Genomic DNA, 21,940 nt, shown 5'->3' with positions numbered 1-21,940 from the left:
ACCCAAATTTAAATCAAAGCTGTCCTTGGCCACATCCACACCAGACATTTATTCCACTTTAAACAGTTATGGTTTCCCCCAAAGAATCCTGGAATATGTAGTTTGTGAAGGGTGCTGAGAGTTGTTAAGAGATGCCCTATTCCCTTCATAGAGCTAGAATCACCAGAATTCGGCTGACTGTTAAACCACTGTGGCCACTGTAGCTCTGTCAGAGGAATAGGAGTCTAACAACTCTCAGCAGCCTTCACAAACTACACTTCCCAGAATTCTTTGGGGGACGCCATGATTGTTTAAAGAATAAATGTCTGGCAAGCATGTGGCTCCCTGATTAGCCAAGCCAAACATCTGTTAGTCTGGCTTTTAGAACACTGATAGTTGGTTCTTACTAAACTCTAAACTCCAATGTTAATTTTCTTAAATTAATTAAAAATCAGCCATGCATTTTTTTTAACTTCTAAACTGCAAAAGATGGAAGGTCAGAGTATGGGGCAAGGTCTGTAATAGGATAACATGTACTCTGTGAATATGGCTGATTTTTAATTAATTTCAACAAATTATGAGACCACTGACAGAAAAAAGTCCAACAGAGGTCTCATTTTAGATTTTGAACTCTGGATTCTCTGAGTGTTTTGTGTATCACCATGAAAACTTAGAGGGTTATTTAAGCAAGCATTTCTGAGTTCAGGACTGTACATTTTGTAAGATTTTGTTTGAAAGGAGTTTATGGGAAGCAGTAAAATGGCATGGGGGATATTTTCAATTTCACATGTCGGAACGTGAAAAATCCATGCTCGCTATAGTATGCAGCCAGTCTCATGGCTGTATAATATCCAGAGCTTGGAAGTAATTCATTACAAGTAATGAATTACTTGTAATTCATTACTTTTTTGAGGAACAAATGGGTAATTCCTTTACATTTTGATTGTAATAGAACTAGGAGTAATTTTATTACTTTTGTGGCATAGTTGTAATGTTTCCGGCATTATTTTTGAGCATTACTTGGGGGGGGGAAGCAGGGCAAGTCTTCTGCTCCTCTGATTTGTGGATGAAAATCATGTGCCTCAAACTGGGCTTTTGTGCAGCATTGCTCTTCCCTCATACTCTGTGGGTGGGTAGGAGGCGATGAAGGAGGAAGTGAAGAGTGAGACAGGGTACAGTGGAGAAAACAATTGTTTAAAAATGGATGATGGTGATGAAGAATGGAGTGGAGGGGAAAAGGAGCTTGAGGGCAAGAACATGGATAAAGGAGAAGAAGGCAGCAGCAGAATGGAGATAAAGAACTGTGGAGGTGAAAGATGACAACGCGTGCATGCGTGCGTGCGTGCGTGCATGTTTGCACTTGGCACACAAAGTGGCCTCCACCACCCTCTCTGCCTACTGTGCTGCATATGCAGTATTTTAACTTTTTTGCATCTCAGGGGAAAATGTTTGCTTGGATGAGTGTCCCTTAGTTGGTGGCAGGGCAGGGTCCAAGAAGGGGTTAAGTGAGAGAGATTATGCTTGCTGCCTGAGTGCAGGGGGGGCTTGCACTTGGTTTGATGTACAAACATCTGAGTAGCGGCATCTGCCTCCCTCCTCTCCTCCCTTACCAGCAGAGAGACCACCATTGCTATCTTATGGATAAAAAGAATTATTCTACTACCTCTCTATGTGTGTGTTTATTTTTAATGTTGCTTTAGGCTACGTAGATGTGCAGCAGCCAAGGCCAGCACCTTGTAGGTGGTTTTTTTTAAAAAAAAAAGTATCTGAAATGTAATTGTAATGAAATGAAATGAAATGTTACTTTCAGAGCAATTGTAATGGTAATGGTAATTACTACTGTTTGGGCCATGTAATTGTAACCGTAATTTATTAGTTTTTTAAAATAATCTTCCAAGCTCTGATAATATCTCTCCAGTCTTATGCCAAAACTTTAAGCCATTACGCCACAGTGCCATGGGGTGCAAACAATGACCAGGGCCAATTCTAACCACACTTCCTAAAAGTCAGTCCTACTGAAATCAGACTTAAATCAGTTTCATAAATTACCGTAACAGTGAGGTAGATGCTAAAATCATTCCTTCTCCCTACCCCATGGGTTCTCCCCACACCCCTGGTTCTATGTCACATCAAGTAATATGTGGATGCAACGATTCTGTTTTATTTTCAACTAGCCACCTTGTACCTGGCCTTGCGCAGGAATTCCAAGAAACTAAAAAATTGGCACATTTTTTAAATCAGTGGTTAAAATCAGTGCAGTTTTGAAAGGTTCAGCCTGCCTTCTTCATTCAAAATGGCATCTAATTGTATCCAAGCATAGACAACACCCTGCTCCTGGATCTCAGGAACCATTATGCAAAATTTAGTTGTGATATCTTAGCAGGTATCCCAAAGCATAGCTGACAAATAGCTTTCCAAAATATACGGCGGATCCATGTATCCCTCTCCTGGTATTTCTTAACACTGAATTTGGCTTTTTCACTGCTGCTGCACACTGAGTTGGTGTCTTCAGTGAGCCTACCACCACAGCCCTAAGAGTGATTAAGCTTAACTCTGAAGAAACGTGCTTAGGATTAGGTTGTATATGTTATTCCACACGTATATGTAAGGAACCTAATTCAGGTCTTCTCTCTCTCTCTCTCTTTCTCTCTCTCTCTCTCTTTCTCTCTCTCTCTCTCTTTCTCTCTCTTTTTAGCCAATTTATTTTTCTTTCAGATCATGCCAAAAAGAGCCTGATTCTGGATTCTGGTCCAAACTCAGAGCAGACTGTCTCAGGTAGCAGATCCTAGGGAATGGGAAGCTATCATTAAGGTGTTGGAGGGCAGACCTATATTCAGTAGCAACCAGTGGAGCAGAGCTGGTGGGACTCCATTGCTCTTATGGCTTCCCAACACTGGAGGTCACTGCTGCTGACTGAGAGGGGGAGGAGTGAGGCATGGGGAGCCATTCAACTGCCATTTCAATCTTCTTCTGTACATGGAGTGGGGTGTCCTCCTCAGGTAGCAAAGTATCTTGGATAGGGATGGGATCTATTGGTTGGTGTTGGTTCTAAGGTATTCTGTCAATCTAAGAGGCTGGCATTGATGCAAGTTCATTCTGTACCCGCTAGCCCCCACTTTTACTGATCCATTTTTTTCACTCTAAAAAAATATTGATATTAATAGATATTTTTAAGGAACTATTTATATTTTGAAGAAAATATCAATAAATTGTCATTCTTACAATCAATGTTTTAGAGGTTTTTTAAAAGTATGTTTTCAGAAATAGCTGAGGAAATTCGCTACATTAAAATCTGATCCTTGATTGAGAATAAGCAAATTATTGGAAAATTCAGTACCAAATCTGAATTGGGCGAATTTCTAGCACATCTCTAGTCTTGGGCCAGCCCTGCCCAAGACCCTTTGCTGCCTGAAGTGAAGTAGCAAACTGTGGCCCCCACCAAGTCAGAGTGCCTAATACCCATGGGCAGTCAAATTATTTTGGTGTCTGAGACAGAAAATCCCACAAGTGTCTTTCTCCTCCCTGGTAGCAAAATACAATAACAATAAAGGACGCTTTAAAAAACCCAGTTTGCTATCCTTTCATGACATCCCAACTCAGCTGCCTTGGATGGCTTCCTCACTCTACCTAATGGTAAGACTAGGCCTGATCACAGAGATGAACTATCAAATGCTTTGTAGGATGGTATAGTAGTACCTTTCCATCATGCCTGACATTAAAGCCATCCCCATAGCAATTGGGTGTGGTTGTGTTGTGTTGTATTCTTCACAAAAGCACAGAAGCAAAATGAGGTGTTCAAGTAGAAACATTTGTTCACCCTTTTAAAGTTAAGGCTAAAGCAAAGATTTCTTTTGTGGAAGTACCAAGTCCTGCAAACACTATACCTATTGGTCATTATGTTCAAACAATATTATAGTCATGAACTTCTATGGAGGGAAAACAAATGCTGCATTTATTACTGCAATTCTACATTCATAAAATATATTTTGGGGGGAGGAGGAATTTACACAGAGGGTAATGTAATTTTTCCCTTTATCCATTATTTATAACTGCTTAATCCAGGTGCCGTAAGTTATTTTTTTATTCTTCAGTTCGCAGCTACAAAACACTTCAGCATTTCTAATTTATTTCTGCTTACAATACAGATGTTCTCAATTGTGTTCCTAACAACATTTCAGCCGTTACGATCGTTTTTATTTGTTTGTGTCAGCATGCGTGCAGAAGTCAAATGCACAATACACAATTGTTAGGTTTTGAGAAGACCGTAAAAAGCCTCTGATTATTTAGTTATCAATAAATTAAAGTACAATATCTAGGTCATTAGCAGATTTAGTCTTCACATGATTTCCCTGCAGCATATACAGCTCCATGTACGAGTCTCTCATATTGTCACATAAAAGTTTAATCTTGCAGTTATTCATGAAGACCATTTAGAAACAACATTTGGAAGAACATTTGGGTTGCGTCCTATAACTATATTTCTGAGCTGTTGAAAGCAGACTAAGAAAACTCTTAACTTAGGGACCTTCCCACCCTTTCATGGACAGAAGGTAAAGTACAAAGAACAAGGGGAAAGTCACCACCTACCTGCTCAGTTTTTCAGACCACATGTGGACTACTCTTCAAGGCCAGCTATGCCTCTGGTTATGATGAAGTATGAAAAAGCAAACACAAAACAAATGCTCTTTAAATAGATTAATTTTTGGCAGCTTAATCTTCAATATATCAAAAGACCATGCATATACCATTTGAACCTTCTTGTTGGTCTTACCCCTCTTCAGGCCAACTGAAGACACTTTGCTGCCTGAAGGAGAGCCATAAATGGTACACACACACACACACACGAATATAGGAAGCTGCCTTATACTAAGTCAAATTATTGGTCCATCTAGCTGAGTATTGTCTGCACTGATTGGCAGTGGCTCTCCAGGGTTTCAGACACATTTCCTGCCCTACCCAGAGATGTCAGGGATCGAACCTGAGACCTGCTACATACAAAGCAGATGCTCTTCTCAAAGCAGATTCTACAGCCTTTCCCCTAATATGTATGGTAGAAGGCCAATCAAGTTATTTTGGCATCTGAAGCAGAAAATCCCGTATTTCCCCTCCCTGGGAGTAAAATTACAGCAGCAACAACTGTGGAACACACAATCATTTGCCTGGGATGGTCTTAACGGTCATAGCTTCCCCAAAGAATTCTGGGAGCGGTAGTTTGTGAAGAGTGTTGAGAGTTGTTAATAGACCCTTCTTCCTCTCAGAGAGCTACAATTCTCAGAGTGGTTTAACAATCAATCCCTCTTCCCAGGCAACTCTGGGAATTGTTGGTCTGTGAGGAGAATATGGGTTTCCTAACAACTCTTAGCTGATGGGGCCTTACACAGGTGAGGCCTTCCCAGTACCAAACTTTGGCTGAGGAGAAAAGCAACTGACAAGATACACTGATAGAGGGAGGAGCAGGGGCGTCACCTGAGGGGGTGACACCCAGAGCCACCCCGCCCCACGCTGTTGGCCGGCAAAGGAGCCGAGAAGCGCTCCAGGTCGGCGTAGCCAACTCCTCCTCGGAGGTGGGCAGGCGAGGCCGACAGCAGGCGCCCGCTTGCTGGCGGTGAAGCCGGGATGGGCCTTCCACCACCAGCCTGGAACGTGTGGTGAGTGTGTGTGCATGCACGTGCGTGTGTGCGCAACACCAACCACCCCCATTCATGCCCTGGGAGGGCGTGCGCCAGAGGTCCGCACCCCCCACACACACTCCCGCTAGTGACGCCGCTGGGGAGGAGTTCTGCATTCCTTTCTGTGTGATTGGGGCAGTTCCGTGTTTGAACACACAAAATTGCTGCCATTGCAACTAGTTAGTTCCTTAGCCCGTGCTCACATGAGGAGTAGCTTGCATGCCAGAAATAAGTGAGGTGTAGGACAGCCTCAGACTACCAGGTATGGTTGGGCATGTTGCACTTGCCTGACACAGCACAAGAGAAAAAAAGGAGTAGGGGAGAGTAAAGTGAAATATTCTATGAGAAGCATCTCCAAACTGTGGAGAAAGGGGTGCATTTTGTCCTTACTTATTACTTTTATGCATTTTCTACCCATATTGAAATTATTAATTAAAACACATTGAATCAATGTGTGCCCTGCTACTGAAACGTGAAACAGCACCCCTTGAAGCAGCAGGGTATTAGGGTTGCCAGGTCCATGGCCTGAGACTGATCCTGTATCTTTAGGAGAAGAGAAGGTCAGCCAAGTGCAGGTGCTCTTGCAACTCTGTAATGGGAAAAACCACAAGGTGGAATTCTCCCTCCCCCTCCCCAACTTTTAAAGATACAGAAAACCTCTTAGAGCAGCCTTTCCCAGCCAGTGTGCCTCCAGATGTTGTTGGACCATAACTCCCATCAGCCTCAGCCAGCATTGCCAATGGTCAGGAAAGATGGGAATTGTGGTCCAACAACATCTGGAGGCACACTGGTTGGGAAAGGCTGTCTTAGAGGCCGGGCCTGGCAACCAAGAGGTCTTCTGTATCTTTAAAAGGTGTGCAGGGGGAAGGAAGAAGTCCACCTTGTGGTGTTTCCCATTACAGAGTTGCAAGAACACCTGCGCTTGGCTGACTTTCTCTTCTCCTAAAGATACAGGATCAGTCTCAGGCCAAGAACCTGGCAACCCTACAGGGTACAGTGATGAGTGTTGGACTTGGATTGGGCAGATGTGGGTTATTCTCCTATCTTGAAGCTCACTGGGCAACTGGGTCAGTCACTTTCCTTCAGCCTAACCCATCCCACAGGGGGCTTTGTGAGAATCAAGGGAGAAGCCCTATCTTGCGGGGTTGCCAACTCATCACCTGCAGGTGCCATGACACCCATGAAAGTCTTCAGTGGCATCCCCAGCAGGTAGCCCAGAATCTGAGCTTTCAATTAAAAAACAAGTAAGTCTCTAGCCCTCCTAGAAAGAACGTTAGGGGCGAGCACAATATGCAAATATCCATCTAAGCTATATCAGTGAAATGAGCCAGCCTGGCTGCTCCTGCCTTTATTATTAGCCAATGTGTGAAGTCAGAGCTGTGATTTATAAGTGAGTTGTTTGGACACCAGGCAATAGGAATTCCTGCTGTTTTGCCCTCCCTTTTAATGCCCTTTTCTTGCTTCTATCTTTTTTTCTCCTAGTCCTTGAAATCACCATAGTTTTGCCCTTCCTTTTTCCCTAGCAGTCAGGATGCATCTTTCATGTGCTGGGTTGGCCTGAGATCAGGCAGTGCCTAGAAGTTATTTTCTGTAAATACTACTACAAAATAAGGGGGGGATCTCCCTCCCACCCCCCAAAAGCAAATGTGAAAACTCTGCAAAAACATTTGGTGTGTCTCCTGCTTTGCAGAAGCTAAAGACCAGGGATTCATTAAGAATTCACTGTATAGTTAACTTACAGTGTAATGGTATGCATGTATACTCAGATGTAAGTTTCTTTGTGTTTAATTATTTATTATTATTTATTAAATAATAATAAAGAAGGAGCCTGGGTCAGCAAACAAGCAATAAAACAATAAAAACATGTATAAAACATCTTTTAAAATAAAACATCTTTTTAAAAAATCTTTAAAAACATCTTAAAAGCAATTCTAACACAGATGCAAACTGGGATAAGATCTCTACTTAAAAGACGTGTTTATTTATTTATTTATTATTTCAATTTATATACCGCCCTTAGCAGAATAGCTCTCAGAATAGGCCCTTCTAAGTAAGTCATTATGGGGCATACTTCCAGGGAAGTTGGTACAGGATGTCAGCCTAGGCGTTGGTTTAGCATTGGCAATTGGGAAAAACAGGATTCTGTGTGGCAGGCAGAAATTCAGGTAGAGCATTTTCCAATATGGAAATACAATTATGGGGAAAGCTTCACCATGACTACTCTATAATTTTGTGTTGTGCCACTCCTCCCCATGGCAGCCATTTTGTGTTACGCCACACCTCCATGGTAGCCATTTTGTGACTGATGCCCCCAGCACACTCTCAAGATTTGAAATGGTCCAAAAAAGTTGACAACTCCTGCCCTGTCCATTTAAGCCACCCTGAGCTCTAGGGATGTGAATGAGAGGAAGGGGTTCCTGAAAGAGATGAGGAATATTTTTTTCCTATCAAGGGCCACATTCCTTCAGGAATTACATGCTGGGGACTGCATGCTGGTGGTGGACCATGGCAGAGGCCAAAGGGTGTGGAACACCCCCAACTCACTCTCTTTGAAATGACCCTCTCTCTCTCTCTCTCTCTCTCTCTCTTTCTTCCTCCCTGCCTAGGGGTCTGAACTGAAAATTTGCAGAGAGCTTCCACCCCTTCCATTGCTCCATTAGTACCCTCCTGAGCTCTTTCCCTCCCTCCAGCCTCTTTCACCTGCATGGAATAAGGCCTAAGGTCACATGAATTAAGGCTTTATGGACGCATGCAAGTTCTTCACCGCATTTAATAGGTTGTTCACATGATATGCTGAACACTTGGTTGTATTCCAAATTTCTCATTCCATCAGCACAAGGATTTCTCATTCTCTCCCTCTCTTTCCCCCTGCCTGAGCACCCCCTAAATCTGTTCTGGGATTTCCCCCAACCCTCTGAAACACATTTGTGTACACTGCAGGGGGTGTATGGGGGGGAGGGGAAAGTCTCATTGCACTAGTGGCAATCCTTGCACTCACACAATTATTTTACTGAATATCACCCACTGTCTCAACATATGTACAGCCATTGTGTACATAGACTGTACACTCGTTGAATATTAGGTGTGAATAACTGTGCAAGTGTACAGCTCAACTATTTTTGTGCACAGGTACATAGATTGTATATGTGCTGGATATAATATGTGAGCACCCCTAATAACACCCACACACTGTAAGCATGAAGATCTTGCTGCAGGAACACTACTCCTATGTCAATCTAAACAAATTGAACTCAGCTCCTGAAATCTCTTTAAAAAGTATTTGGCACTCTACATCCCACCTTAAACATCTGGTCAAATTTGCTCTTCAAGCTTGCCAAATCAAGGAGGCCTTCTTTTTTTTAGATTTGTCTCATTCAGATATGGTATGCTCAGTGAAAGCTTAGGAAATGCAGAGAAACAATAAAGAAACAAATGAAGTTTGAACTTTAGTTAATGCAGAAGCCCCAGATCTTTGGGCTGTTGTTTTTCCTAGGGAAAAAAAATCCTGGGGGCGGGGGAGGAATAACACAAAAGTTGAACTAACAGAGTCTGTAATTAAGTGGGGGTGTGAGTTTATACAAACAGCATTTGTATATGCTAACTAATAAGATGTATACTGCACAGTTCTGTGATCTCAAGGCATGAAATATGAGGGCCCCACCGCATTCCCATTAAATTAAATGAGAACGCCATAAGATCTTTGCTATTTGCACCACAGAAGTGTTTCATGAATGGCACTACTGTCACAAAAATCCCTCCGTAATAGCTAGGGAACACATTAGCTTTCTCCCTGGACAATCTAACCTGAATAACCAACTCTGGCAGCAATTTTCCTAATGTATTTGTTTCCTCTTTTTTCATATTCTTAGTTCCTTCATGAAACCTGGCCATGCCTCTTGCCTCTGCTGGCTGCCTCTTATTCTCCTCTGGGGGTGAAATAGAGACTCTTTTATTTGCACACGTTAGAAGATGGATTTAATAAATAGCAGAATCATACATCAGAATGAGAAAGAACACTTTCATTGTGGTGAATGAGGCTATGAAAGCTGCATAAAGATGACCTATCTCTGCAACAGACAGAAAGACATTAAAACTGGGCAATATGAGTTTAGTTATGCTTCATTTTCTTCCTGTCATAACCCTGTAGTAACTTAGATATCCTTTGTACATATCAGTACTTGCAAGGTTGCCCTTACCTTTGTGGTGTGCCCATGCCAAACTGGGTATGTGTGAAGATTTCCACCCTCGTGGTTCTTCTTGATGGCATATTTACATAATACTCAAATGACACACCCAGACAACCCTGCCCTGGAGTACATGGCAAGGGGGTCTGTGTCTTACTTGCCAGTAGGGCCGGTTCTAAAGGGTGGCCAGGTGGGGCACTGGCTGAGGGCCCCTGGGGCTACTGGGGCATCTAGGGGCCCATGCATTCCCATTCCACAATCCGCAGCTGGATTACTGCCGCAGGTAGCAGGGCAGGAGCTTCAGAGCCACCCGCCATTCCCCCACTTCACCTATCTTTCTGCTGTTTTGTGCAGCTGCACGCACTCCGTGCGCAGGTTTATCATCAATCAAGATGGCAGCCAAGGTTTCCCTAAGGGGCTGAAGCCTCTGCTGCCATCTTGATTGATGGCAAACCTGCACGTGCCGGTGCGCCGCCAAAAAAACAGCACAGAGAAAGGTAAGTAGAGCGGGGGAATGGGGGCAGCTTGGGATCTCCCACCCTGCAATCCACGGTACCAAACCTGCCGTGAATTGCAGAAGGGGAGTGCTGGGGCCTGGAGCAGGTTGGGGCCCAAGGGCTCCGGCATGCCTAGGGCCAGCCCTGCTTGCTACATTGCCAACCCAGGACTTTCCAAGTGGAAATGAGACCTTACCCAAAACACAGTCCACATTATCCAAGGAATGTCTACAACTGGATGCAGCCATTTCTGGGCATGTTCCTCTGAATTAGGCACAGTGTGGAGTAGCGTCAGCAGCAACACACTCTGGCCACTCAATGAATAATTCATTGAGTTATTATTATTATTATTATTATTATTATTTATTAAATTTATATACTGCCCGACTAGCGATAGCTCTCTGGGCGGTGAACATAAAATAGTATAAAAATACAATGAATAACAAAATAATATTAAAATACAATCAACAATACAATAAACATTATTAAAATTAGATCAATGTAACTTAAAATGCTTCAGAGAATAGGAAGGTTTTGACCTGGCGCCGGAAGGAGAGCAGAGTCGGCGCCAGGCGTACTTCCTCAGGGAGACTGTTCCATAGTTCGGGGGCCACCACTGAGAAGGCCCTAGATCTTGTCATCACCCTCCGGGCCTCCCTGTGAGTTGGAACCCGGAGGAGGGCCTTCGTAGCAGAACGTAGTGCACGGGCCGGTTCATATCGGAAGAGGCGTTCCGCAAGGTATCGTGGTCCCGCACCGTATAAGGCTTTATAGGTTAATACCAACACTTTGAATCTAGCCCGGAAACATATTGGCAACCAGTGCAAGCTGGCCAGAACAGGTGTTATATGCTCGGACCGCTTGGTCCTTGTCAGCAATCTGGCCGCCGCATTTTGCACTAGTTGTAGCTTCCGAACTGTCTTCAAAGGTAGCCCTACGTAAAGCGCATTACAGTAATCCAAACGTGAGGTTACCAGAGCATGTACCACTGATGTAAGGTCCTCTTTACTCAAATAGGGACGTAGCTGGGCTACCAACCGAAGTTGGTAAAACGCATTCCTAACCACCGAGGCTACTTGAGCCTCAAGTGAGAGGGAAGAGTCTAAAAAGACTCCCAGACTACGAACCCGGTCCTTTAGGGGGAGTGTAACCCCATCCAGGACAGGGTATATATCCACCATCCGATCAGAGAACCCGTCCACCAACAGCATCTCAGTCTTGTCTGGATTGAGCTTCAGTTTGTTAACTCTCATCCAGTCCATTGTCGAGGCCAGGCAACGGTTCAGCAAATCGACAGCCTCACCTGAAGAAGATGAAAAGGAGAAGTAGAGCTGCGTGTCATCAGCATACTGATGACAACGCACTCCAAAACTCCTGATGACCTCTCCCAACGGCTTCATGTAGATATTAAAAAGCAGGGGGGACAAAACTGACCCCTGCGGGACCCCATATTGGAGAGCCCGCGGTGTCGAGCAATGTTCCCCAAGCACTACCTTCTGGAGACGACCCGCCAAGTAGGAGCGGAACCACTGCCAAGCAGTACCTCCAACTCCCAACTCCGCGAGCCTCTCCAGAAGGATACCGTGGTCGATGGTATCAAAAGCCGCTGAGAGATCAAGGAGAATCAACAGAGTTGCGGAAACTCTCTGGAAGAATCCAGAGCAAAACTTAGAGTGCAGTCACTTATTCTTATCTTTAGCTTACTGGCTGGTTGCAAACTTACCTTTCAGCCTAGATCAGGGATGGGAAACCTTTGGCCCTCTGGATGTTGTTGGACTCCAACTCCCATCAGTCCCAACCAGAAGTGATGGGAAGCCAGGGGTGATGGGAGTTGTAGTTCAGCAACATCTGGAGGACCAAAGCTTCCCCACCCCTGAATTAGAATAATAGAACAGATTCTTAAACCATATAAAAATAGGGTCTAGAGAGCTTCCCCGCCCCACCCATTACAAATCACTGAAAGATGTATATAGGAATCCTCAGCACTGAACTATTTTGACAAGTACATAGCTTATTCCTAATTTAGCCATCACAGAGTTTATGAGTTCTTCACACATTTTCTTACTTGCTAATCATTATTACCTTCATGTTATTTGGGTAGAAGTTCATTCATATGTCTTTCATCCTCATTTCTGCCAAGCAGAAGGAAACTGCAGTATTAAAACCCAGTAAAAAACCAACAGGTAGGCTTCATGGGCCATAGGCTTCAACAGTTAGCAGGTCCTGGAGGTCTTTGTATCTCATAGACCTTGGGAGCACAACATGTTCTGTGGTCTGCAGGGACACTGTAAATGCAGAAAACACATCCGCTATGTACTGGAAAGATCATCAGTAATCATCGGTACCATGTTAATAAAATGCCAAGGTCTGAAACAGGACAGATTGTTGTCCAGGATACATTCAGGGCAACAAATGATGTTGAAAGGATATTCAAAACAACATTTTAATGATCTCCTGCAAAATAAAGGATTGGCCAGTGGGGATTTTAATTATCAAGAAATATACTTTTGCCCTTCTTGTGTGAAGATAAAACTACTTCTAAGTGATTGCCATTCATCCAAAAGTCAAGGACAACATAGGCCAAGATGTACACAATTAGCTTTTAAAAAATGCAAGGCCAAGTACATAGATATAGTGATATGCCATTTTAGATTCCCCATGGGTTCAGTGGTGGTTATGAATACATTATATAAAAACTTTGCCATTCGCAATGGAACATTGCCCCAACATTTAGCCTTCAACTGCCATCTGCCCTTAAGGGGTTTTTAATTAAATTTAGGCTAAACACGTTACAGTTGATGGAGGTTAAGGGGTGCTATAAAGGCCATCATAATACAAACAGGTGCTGCCCTGCTGGTTGTGGAAAGACTAAGGATTTGATTCATTTTTTTTCTAGAATGCTCGTTATACTCAGATTTAAGACATCGATATCTCAATCACCTTCTTGTAATATCTGTGATGGTACCTTGACAAACAAAATTGTGTTTGTATTAGCAAGAACTGACTACTATGTGTCATATCTATTAATATGCTAGAATTCCACCCAATTAAGTTATGGTACCAAATTTTCCATTACTTCACTTATTCTCAATTGCTGAGGATCGGATTTTAACGCAGCAAATTTCTGCAGCTATTTTTGAAAACTGACTTTTTAAAAAACATGCCTCTAAAATATCAATGGTAAGAATGATTATCGATATTTCTTTTAAAATATCGATATTTTAAAGGAAATATTTTTCCTTCAAAATACTGATGTATCCTTTAAAAATATCAATATTAATATCAATATTTTTTCAGAGCAAAAAACCACAGATTGGTAAAAGCAGTGGCTGGCAGATACAGAATGAACTTGAATTGATGCCAGCCTGTTAGGTCGGTGGAATGCTTTTGAACCAGCACTGGCCAACGGATCCCATCCCTAGTCATATCAGACTTCTAAGTATGTTAGATTAACTTTAGTGAGGAGAAAACCTTTAATTCCTTCCGATGATAATACCCAGAGTTAAAGCTATTTTATAATTATTATTAATTATCAATTTTGGCAGTATTATTGTATACCCCTGAATTACTTATTACTTTTTTGTAATCATTATTTTAATGTTTTTCCTGTATCTCTTTCTTTTGGTGTGCATGCAAAAAGCCTGGCTGGTTGTTGCATAACAAGCTGAACTGATCTGAATATAATTTGGCCAGTATTATTGAACCTGAGGGCAAGAAAGTCAAGTTTATTTTATTTATTTGTGTGTTTATTAAATATCTATTCTGTCCTTTCTCCCAAAGTAGCTCAGAGATCATTAAAATAAAACCATATTTAAAACATTTAAAAACAATTAAAATCACATAAAAGCAGTAAAAAACACTTAGAGCATCCAAAAACATTTTAAATATTGTTCAGATATTTAGACTTGCTTCTCCCATAATAAGTGCATTGCTTGATTCCTCTGCACTTGATAAGTGAGGAGTGACTGTGTGAAATGACTCCGTTGAAAGGCACATTCCTGTATGTAAGATTCTTCCTATCAGAAGAGGAATTTTAATTTATTTTATTATTTATTATTATTTTAATGTATTGCCTGTCCTTCACCCTGAGGTCCCAGGGCAGGTTACAATAATGTAAAATAAATCCTTAAAAACAATTACGAAAATAGGGTGAGTCCTAAAAATATATATCTCAGGGTCTCAGGTAGGGATGGAAGGATCTGGAAGCTTTTGTTCTCCCAGTTTCTCATTTTTTCAATCTTAAACCCAGTTCCCCACATTTCTGCAGCAAAATCATAACAAAAATAAATACATTTTGTATGCAGTTTTGATGAATGTAAGCATTTTGTAAGCAATTTCTACTAACATGTTATTTTCACTCATATATTCATTTTTATGCACACTTTTCCATAATATATGCATTTTATAAACATTGTTTGATTGGAGAACTGCATTGCAAAATTCGGATAACTGCAAATTTCAAAGGATGGCTGTGTTTCAATTCTCATATTGTTTCAGAAAGTGTGAATTTGATAGATTCAGCTTTTATCCCCCAGCCCTAATCTCAGTTGTCAAAGACCAAAGTAAAGAGGGCCATTTTCACCATTTGACAAAAACTGTACAGTGAAGTTGACAAATGCACCTCTGCATGGAGGGAGTTCCACAACTTATGGGCTGCCACACAGAATGCCCTCTCCTGGGCAGAGCCACCCCAAGGCACCGGGAAGCGGGGCAGTTGCCCCCGGCCCCGTGCTTTGGGGGGCCCCCGCACTTGGCCTCAGCTGTAGCCGCTGCGTCTCCAGGAATGTGAGGAGCACTGGGCTTTCCAGGGCCAAGAGAGGTTTCCACTCGCAGATGCCGAGCTGTCCAGCCTGCCAGAGGGAGAAGAGCGGAGCCTCCAGCAATCCGCAATTGCATCACCCTTGCAGCCCATCCTGCGAGCCGCGCAAAGGTTGCCGTGTAAATTTCTCCCCTTGTCTTGTCAGTTTCCTCCGTCTTCCATGTCTCTCTTCGCTGCCTCCTGTCCCCTGTTACCCTAACGTGGTCAGTAACTCGTGGGGACTGGTTTCTCTTCCCCTTGTGCCTACATGCAAACTGCTGCCTTTGCATTGTTGTTGTTAGATCCTGTTGAATGTATTGTCATCGTCCCTTTATTGTCATCGTCCCTGGAGGAAAAGTCTCCCCTTTCCCATTTACTTGAAAGATCTGAAACCTTTCTGGCATGAGCTCCTTCGACTTCGTTTCTATAGCTCATAAGCCCTAAGGAAATATCTAGGGCTCAGGGGTAGAAGAGCAAAGCCATAGAACAGAACTTTTTGCTCAGTCCTTTTTGGGGTATATCTTGCAATCTTGTGACTTTTGCATGCAAGCCAATCGGCTCCCTTTGGGAGGAAGGGTGGGATATAAATTTAATTAAGTAAGTAAGTGAGTAAGTGAGTAAGTGAGTAAGTAATTAATAATAATAATAATAATAAATTGAATATAGGCAGAGTTAGCCTCTCTTTAATATATAGTTAAGCGCATACTTAAGTTACACCCCATCCCGCTCCTGCCGTTGAAGTCAATGAGATTTAAAGGTACTTAAATGTTATAGGGATCATGCACTATTCTTCAGAAAGTAGATTAATATATTTTCTTTATTGCTGATTTATTATGTTATTATCATTTGCAGCACTCTCTGATATGCATAGTTTGTTCCATGCTTCGCCAAAAGAGAGTGTGTGAGGAAAGGGTATCTGGGGTTTGCCAAATGCTTATGACAGAGTATGCATGCAGAAGGTCTGCTCTGTCTGTGCAATGGTGAAAGGAGAATATCCTTAATTACTGCTAAAGTTTAAGCAGAACCCACAACGAAGGCAGCTTGCTTGTTCCAAGGCCACCTCTCTGAAACAATGCCACAAATTTATCTGCCTGCAGGAGATAGAAGGCTTGTGTTCTCATGACCCAATCATGTAAATCCTCTCATATTTTGTGTCAACAGGTCCAAGGCACCAGTTAAAAGCAAAAGCGACAGACCCATTACAAGTGGCAGACTTTCCAACTTATTACTAACAGCTAATAGAGGCCAGCTCAAGGCATAATTTGACTAAGGGAAACAAACAGGCATGGTCTGTCCTATTTTCACAACTTCCAAAAAACTTTTTCTTCCACGATTATATCTAAACTCCCCCCCCCCCGTTTTGTTAGATTTCATCTCACTTACAGCATAATGAACAAGGTTACTGGTTTCAGTGGACTTAAGCACACTTACAGTGCAATCCTGTACATGTCTACTCAGATGTAAGCTCCAATGAGTTCAGTGGGACTTCAATCCCTGCAAAATATGTATAGGGCTGCAGCCATAACACTGTGCTAGATTGCAGCCAAAGGCAGGAATCCTGTGCACGGTAAAGCAGCTTAAATTCCAGTGATGTCAATGAGATTTAGGCAGCCAAACTGGGGAATTCCAGCCACATATAGGAACATATGAAGCTGCCTTATATCGAGTCAGACCATTGGTCTAACTGGCAGCAGCTCTTACCTGGCAGGGGAGATACCATGATCATGAAGGTGGTTTTCCTAGGGTGAGGCTCATCCATTGCACTCCGGGTGCACTGACCCTTGCGATTTCCCCAAATGCGGGAACCTCAGCTGCAGCAGCTCTCCAGGATTTCAGACCTGGGGTCTCTCTCAGCCCTACCTGTTGCCAGAGATTGAACCTGGGACCTTCTGCACTGAAAGCAGATCCTCTACCAATGAACCACGGTGCATTATTACAACACTATTCTGATTAAAAAGGGTTTTTTCCCCCATTCTGTGTGATCTTAGGTTTCCCTGTACCTTCCTCTGGGGACCATCAAGGATCCCATAACTAAAGATGGGATGTAGGGCTAACCTGCGCTCTAAAACATTTTTCATCTAGAAAGCCCCATGGATATGCTCACTTCATAAGAACATAAGAACATAAGAAGAGCCTGCTGGATCAGGCCAGTGGCCCATCTAGTCCAGCATCCTGTTCTCACAGTGGCCAACCAGGTGCCTGGGGGAAGCCCGCAAGCAGGACCCGAGTGCAAGAACACTCTCCCCTCCTGAGGCTTCCGGCAACTGGTTTTCAGAAGCATGCTGCCTCTGACTAGGGTGGCACAGCACAGCCATCATGACTAGTAGCCATTGATAGCCCTGTCCTCCATGAATTTGTCTAATCTTCTTTTAAAGCCATCCAAGCTGGTGGCCATTACTGCATCTTGTGGGAGCAAATTCCATAGTTTAACTATGCGCTGAGTAAAGAAGTACTTCCTTTTGTCTGTCCTGAATCTGCCAACATTCAGCTTCTTTGAATGTCCACGAGTTCTAGCATTATGAGAGAGGGAGAAGAACTTTTCTCTATCCACTTTCTCAATGCCATGCATAATTTTATACACTTCTATCATGTCTCCTCTGACCCGCCTTTTCTCCAAACTAAAAAGCCCCAAATGCTGCAACCTTTCCTCATAAGGGAGTCGCTCCATCCCCCTGATCATTCTGGTTGCCCTCCTCTGAACCTTTTCCAACTCTATAATATCCTTTTTGAGATGAGGCGACCAGAACTGTACACAGTATTCCAAATGTGGCCGCACCATAGATTTATACAACGACATTATGATATCAGCTGTTTTATTTTCAATACCTTTCCTAATTATTGCTAGCATGGAATTTGCCTTTTTCACAGCTGCCGCACACTGGGTCGACATTTTCATCGTGCTGTCCACTACAACCCCGAGGTCTCTCTCCTGGTCGGTCACCGCCAGTTCAGACCCCATGAGCGTATATGTGAAATTAAGATTTTTTGCTCCAATATGCATAATTTTACACTTGTTTATATTGAATTGCATTTGCCATTTTTCCGCCCATTCACTCAGTTTGGAGAGGTCTTTTTGGAGCTCTTCGCAATCCCTTTTTGTTTTAACAACCCTGAACAATTTAGTGTCGTCAGCAAACTTGGCCACTTCACTGCTCACTCCTAATTCTAGGTCATTAATGAACAAGTTGAAAAGTACAGGTCCCAATACCGATCCTTGAGGGACTCCACTTTCTACAGCCCTCCATTGGGAGAACTGTCCGTTGATTCCTACTCTCTGCTTTCTGCTTCTTAACCAATTTCTTATCCACAAGAGGACCTCTCCTCTTATTCCATGACTGCTAAGCTTCCTCAGAAGCCTTTGGTGAGGTACCTTGTCAAACGCTTTTTGAAAGTCTAAGTACACTATGTCCACTGGATCACCTCTATCTATATGCTTGTTGACACTCTCAAAGAATTCTAATAGGTTACTGAGACAGGACTTTCCCTTGCAGAAGCCATGCTGGCTCTGCTTCAGCAAGGCTTGTTCTTCTATGTGCTTAGTTAATCTAGCTTTAATAATACTTTCTACCAGTTTTCCAGGGACAGAAGTTAAGCTAACTGGCCTGTAATTTCCGGGATCCCCTCTGGATCCCTTTTTGAAGATTGGCGTTACATTTGCCACTTTCCAGTCCTCAGGCACGGAGGAGGACCCAAGGGACAAGTTACATATTTTAGTTAGCAGATCAGCAATTTCACCTTTGAGTTCTTTGAGAACTCTCGGGTGGATGCCATCCGGGCCCAGTGATTTGTCAGTTTTTATATTGTCCATTAAGCTTAGAACTTCCTCTCTCGTTACCACTATTTGTCTCAGTTCCTCAGAATCCCTTCCTGCAAATGTTAGTTCAGGTTCAGGGATCTGCCCTATATCTTCCACTGTGAAGACAGATGCAAAGAATTCATTTAGCTTCTCTGCAATCTCCTTATCGTTCTTTAGTACACCTTTGACTCCCTTATCATCCAAGGGTCCAATTGTCTCCCTAGATGGTCTCCTGCTTTGAATGTATTTATAGAATTTTTTGTTGTTGGTTTTTATGTTCTTAGCAATGTGCTCCTCAAATTCTTTTTTAGCATCCCTTATTGTCTTCTTGCATTTCTTTTGCCAGAGTTTGTGTTCTTTTTTATCTTCTTCATTCGGACAAGACTTCCATTTTCTGAAGGAAGACTTTTTGCCTCTAAGAGCTTCCTTGACTTTGCTCGTTAACCATGCTGGCATCTTCTTGGCCCTGGCGGTACCTTTCCTGATCTGCGGTATGCACTCATTTTTGTGAAGTTTTTGAAGTCAAATGTGACCGTGTTGGATTTTCTTGGCAATTGGCCAGTTACATGTATGTTTAATTTAATAGCACTGTGGTCACTGCTCCCAATCGGTTCAACAACACTTACATCTTGCACCAGGTCCCGGTCCCCACTGAGGATTAAGTCCAGGGTTGCCGTCCCTCTGGTTGGTTCCATGACCAACTGGTCTAGGGAATAGTCATTTAGAATATCTAGAAACTTTGCTTCTTTGTCATGACTGGAACACATATGCGGCCAGTCTATGTCCGGGTAGTTGAAGTCACCCATTACTACCACATTTCCTAGTTTGGATGCTTCCTCAATTTCATATCTCATCTCCAGGTCTCCCTGAGCATTTTGATCAGGGGGACGATAGATCGTTCCCAGTATTAAGTCCCTCCTGGGGCACGGTATCACCACCCACAACGATTCTGTGGAGGAGTCTGCCTCTTTTGGGGTTTCGAGCTTGCTGGATTCAATGCCTTCTTTCACATATAGAGCGACTCCGCCACCAATACGTCCTTCCCTGTCCTTCCGATATAGTTTATATCCAGGGATAACCGTATCCCACTGTTTTTCTCCATTCCACCAGGTCTCCGTTATGCTCACTATATCAATGCTCTCCTCTAAGACCAAGCACTCCAGTTCTCCCATCTTGGTTCGGAGGCTCCTAGCATTAGCGTACAGGCACTTGTAAGCAGTGTCTCTCTTCAAGTGTCTTTGGCACTTGTGGTTAGGCCTGTGGTAATTTTGCTCTTCTGAATTTATATCCTGTGCCCCTGCTCTCACAATGCCTACTTCTAGGCCTACCCCTTTTAAAATTTCATCATTTCTTTGGTTTTTATCCCAGGGGGGAGGTTTATTCCAAACCGGACCTTTCTCAGCTCCTGTCAGGTTTCCCCCCTCAGTCAGTTTAAAAGCTGCTCTGCTACCTTTTTAATTTTAAGTGCCAGCAGTCTGGTTCCATTCTGGTTCAAGTGGAGCCCGTCCCTTTTGTACAGGCCCGGCTTGTCCCAAAATGTTCCCCAGTGCCTAACAAATCCGAACCCTTCCACCCGACACCATCGTCTCATCCACGCATTGAGACTGCGAAGCTGGGCCTGTCTGGCTGGTCCTGCGCGTGGAACTGGTAGCATTTCAGAGAAAGCCACCTTGGAGGTCCTGGCTTTCAGCATCCTACCTAGCAACCTAAATTTTGCTTCCAGGACCTCACGGCTGCATTTCCCCATGTCGTTGGTGCCAACATGCACCACGACCACTGACTCCTTCCCAGCACTGTCTACCAAACTATCTAAACGACGGGCGATATCCGCAACCTTCGCACCAGACAGGCAAAACACCTTGCGGTCTACACGCCCATCACACACCCCACTGTCTATGTTCCTAATGATCGAATCACCCACTACAAGGATCCCTCCACCCCATGGAGATATATCCTCGGCACGAGAGGATAGCTGCTCATCCCCCAAGGAATGGGTCCCTTCTAAGGGATCGTTTCCCTCTTCCTCAGCTGGATGCTCTCCTTCCCCGAGACCATCGTTCTCCATGATAGCAGGAGAGCTATCATCGTTGGAGTGGGACACAGCTATAACGTCCCTGAAGGCCTCCTCCACACACCTCTCTGCCTCTCTCAGCTTTTCCAGGTCCGCCACCTTGGCCTCAAGGAATTGAAGTCGTTCCCGGAGAGCCAGGAGCTCATTGCACCGAGAACACACCCACGACTTCTGTCCAACAGGCAGATAGTCGTACATGCTGCAGGCGGTGCAAAACACTGGAAAGCCCCCACACCCCTGCTGGCTTCTTACCTGCATAGTTTTGTTTAAGATTTATTACGTCAATGGGTTGGAGACTGCGGTTTAGTTGAGGTCAGGGAACAGACGGGCAGAGTGGGGGGCCCTGGCCTCCTCGCCCTGCTGCCGAACTCGCTCTGCTGCTTAACTCGCCTTGACGCTTCATCAGCTGCGGCTCCCTCTAGCTCGTGGAGCAGGCTCCCTCACTAGGGTGCTCTGACTTTATATGTGTGGCTGGTTCCTCCCAGCTACTGCTGCCAGCCAATGATGTGTTACTTGAGGCTGATTGCTATCAGCTGGGGCTTAACTCTTTAGTATTCTCTCAGGCGTCCTTCCTTTGAAGGCAGGAAGGCAGGCTTCCTTCCTTCCTGAGCGAGGGGCGGGGCTGTTTAAGCTTTTGGCTGCTTTTAATCTCAGCAAGGGGCTGCGCCTTCCAGGCAAGTCTTTTGTGTTTGTTGTTTTCCCACCTAGAACAGCCTGACCTTTCTTTAACCTAGGGAAACAGAGCTTGTGGTTGTGTTTCAGGAAGGCTGAAGCGGCCCTTTTTAGCAAGGACTGAGCTGACTCTCTCCCTGTGTGTGTCGGTGGAGTTTCCTTTTCCCCCTTCTCTCCGACTGGAATTTAGCCTTGTTTACAGTGTCCCCTGAAGCTTTCCTGCTAGGGTGGTGTTGAAAACTAGCTTTCTATAGGCTTCCTTCTCCTAGGATCT

At 43.8% G+C, this 21,940-nt stretch overlaps 1 protein-coding gene and 1 pseudogene across 9 annotated transcripts in view; both read left to right on the top strand.

Annotated features, from left to right (window-relative positions):
* LOC133387866 (uncharacterized) overlaps nucleotides 1-21,940 on the top strand; it is a 448,159-nt gene that overhangs the window by 405,804 nt on the left and 20,415 nt on the right. For 4 of the 9 annotated variants that reach the window (XM_061633576.1, XM_061633572.1, XM_061633573.1 and 1 more), the window contains one exon: nucleotides 2,675-2,754. The exons of 3 other annotated variants lie outside the window; for them this stretch is intronic. In XM_061633576.1, the coding sequence (XP_061489560.1) occupies nucleotides 2,675-2,754 (80 nt within the window). The remainder of the gene's footprint in view (nucleotides 1-2,674; nucleotides 2,755-21,940) is intronic. 2 more of the 9 variants (XM_061633574.1, XM_061633577.1) reach the window with 1 other exon arrangement.
* On the top strand, nucleotides 16,821-16,970 carry LOC133388186 (U1 spliceosomal RNA; annotated as a pseudogene).

This window comes from Rhineura floridana, chromosome 6, assembly GCF_030035675.1.
Source record: "Rhineura floridana isolate rRhiFlo1 chromosome 6, rRhiFlo1.hap2, whole genome shotgun sequence".
Lineage (NCBI taxonomy): Eukaryota > Metazoa > Chordata > Lepidosauria > Squamata > Rhineuridae > Rhineura > Rhineura floridana.
Note: the sequence above shows the minus strand (reverse complement) of the source record. Positions and strands in the feature narration are given on the sequence as shown.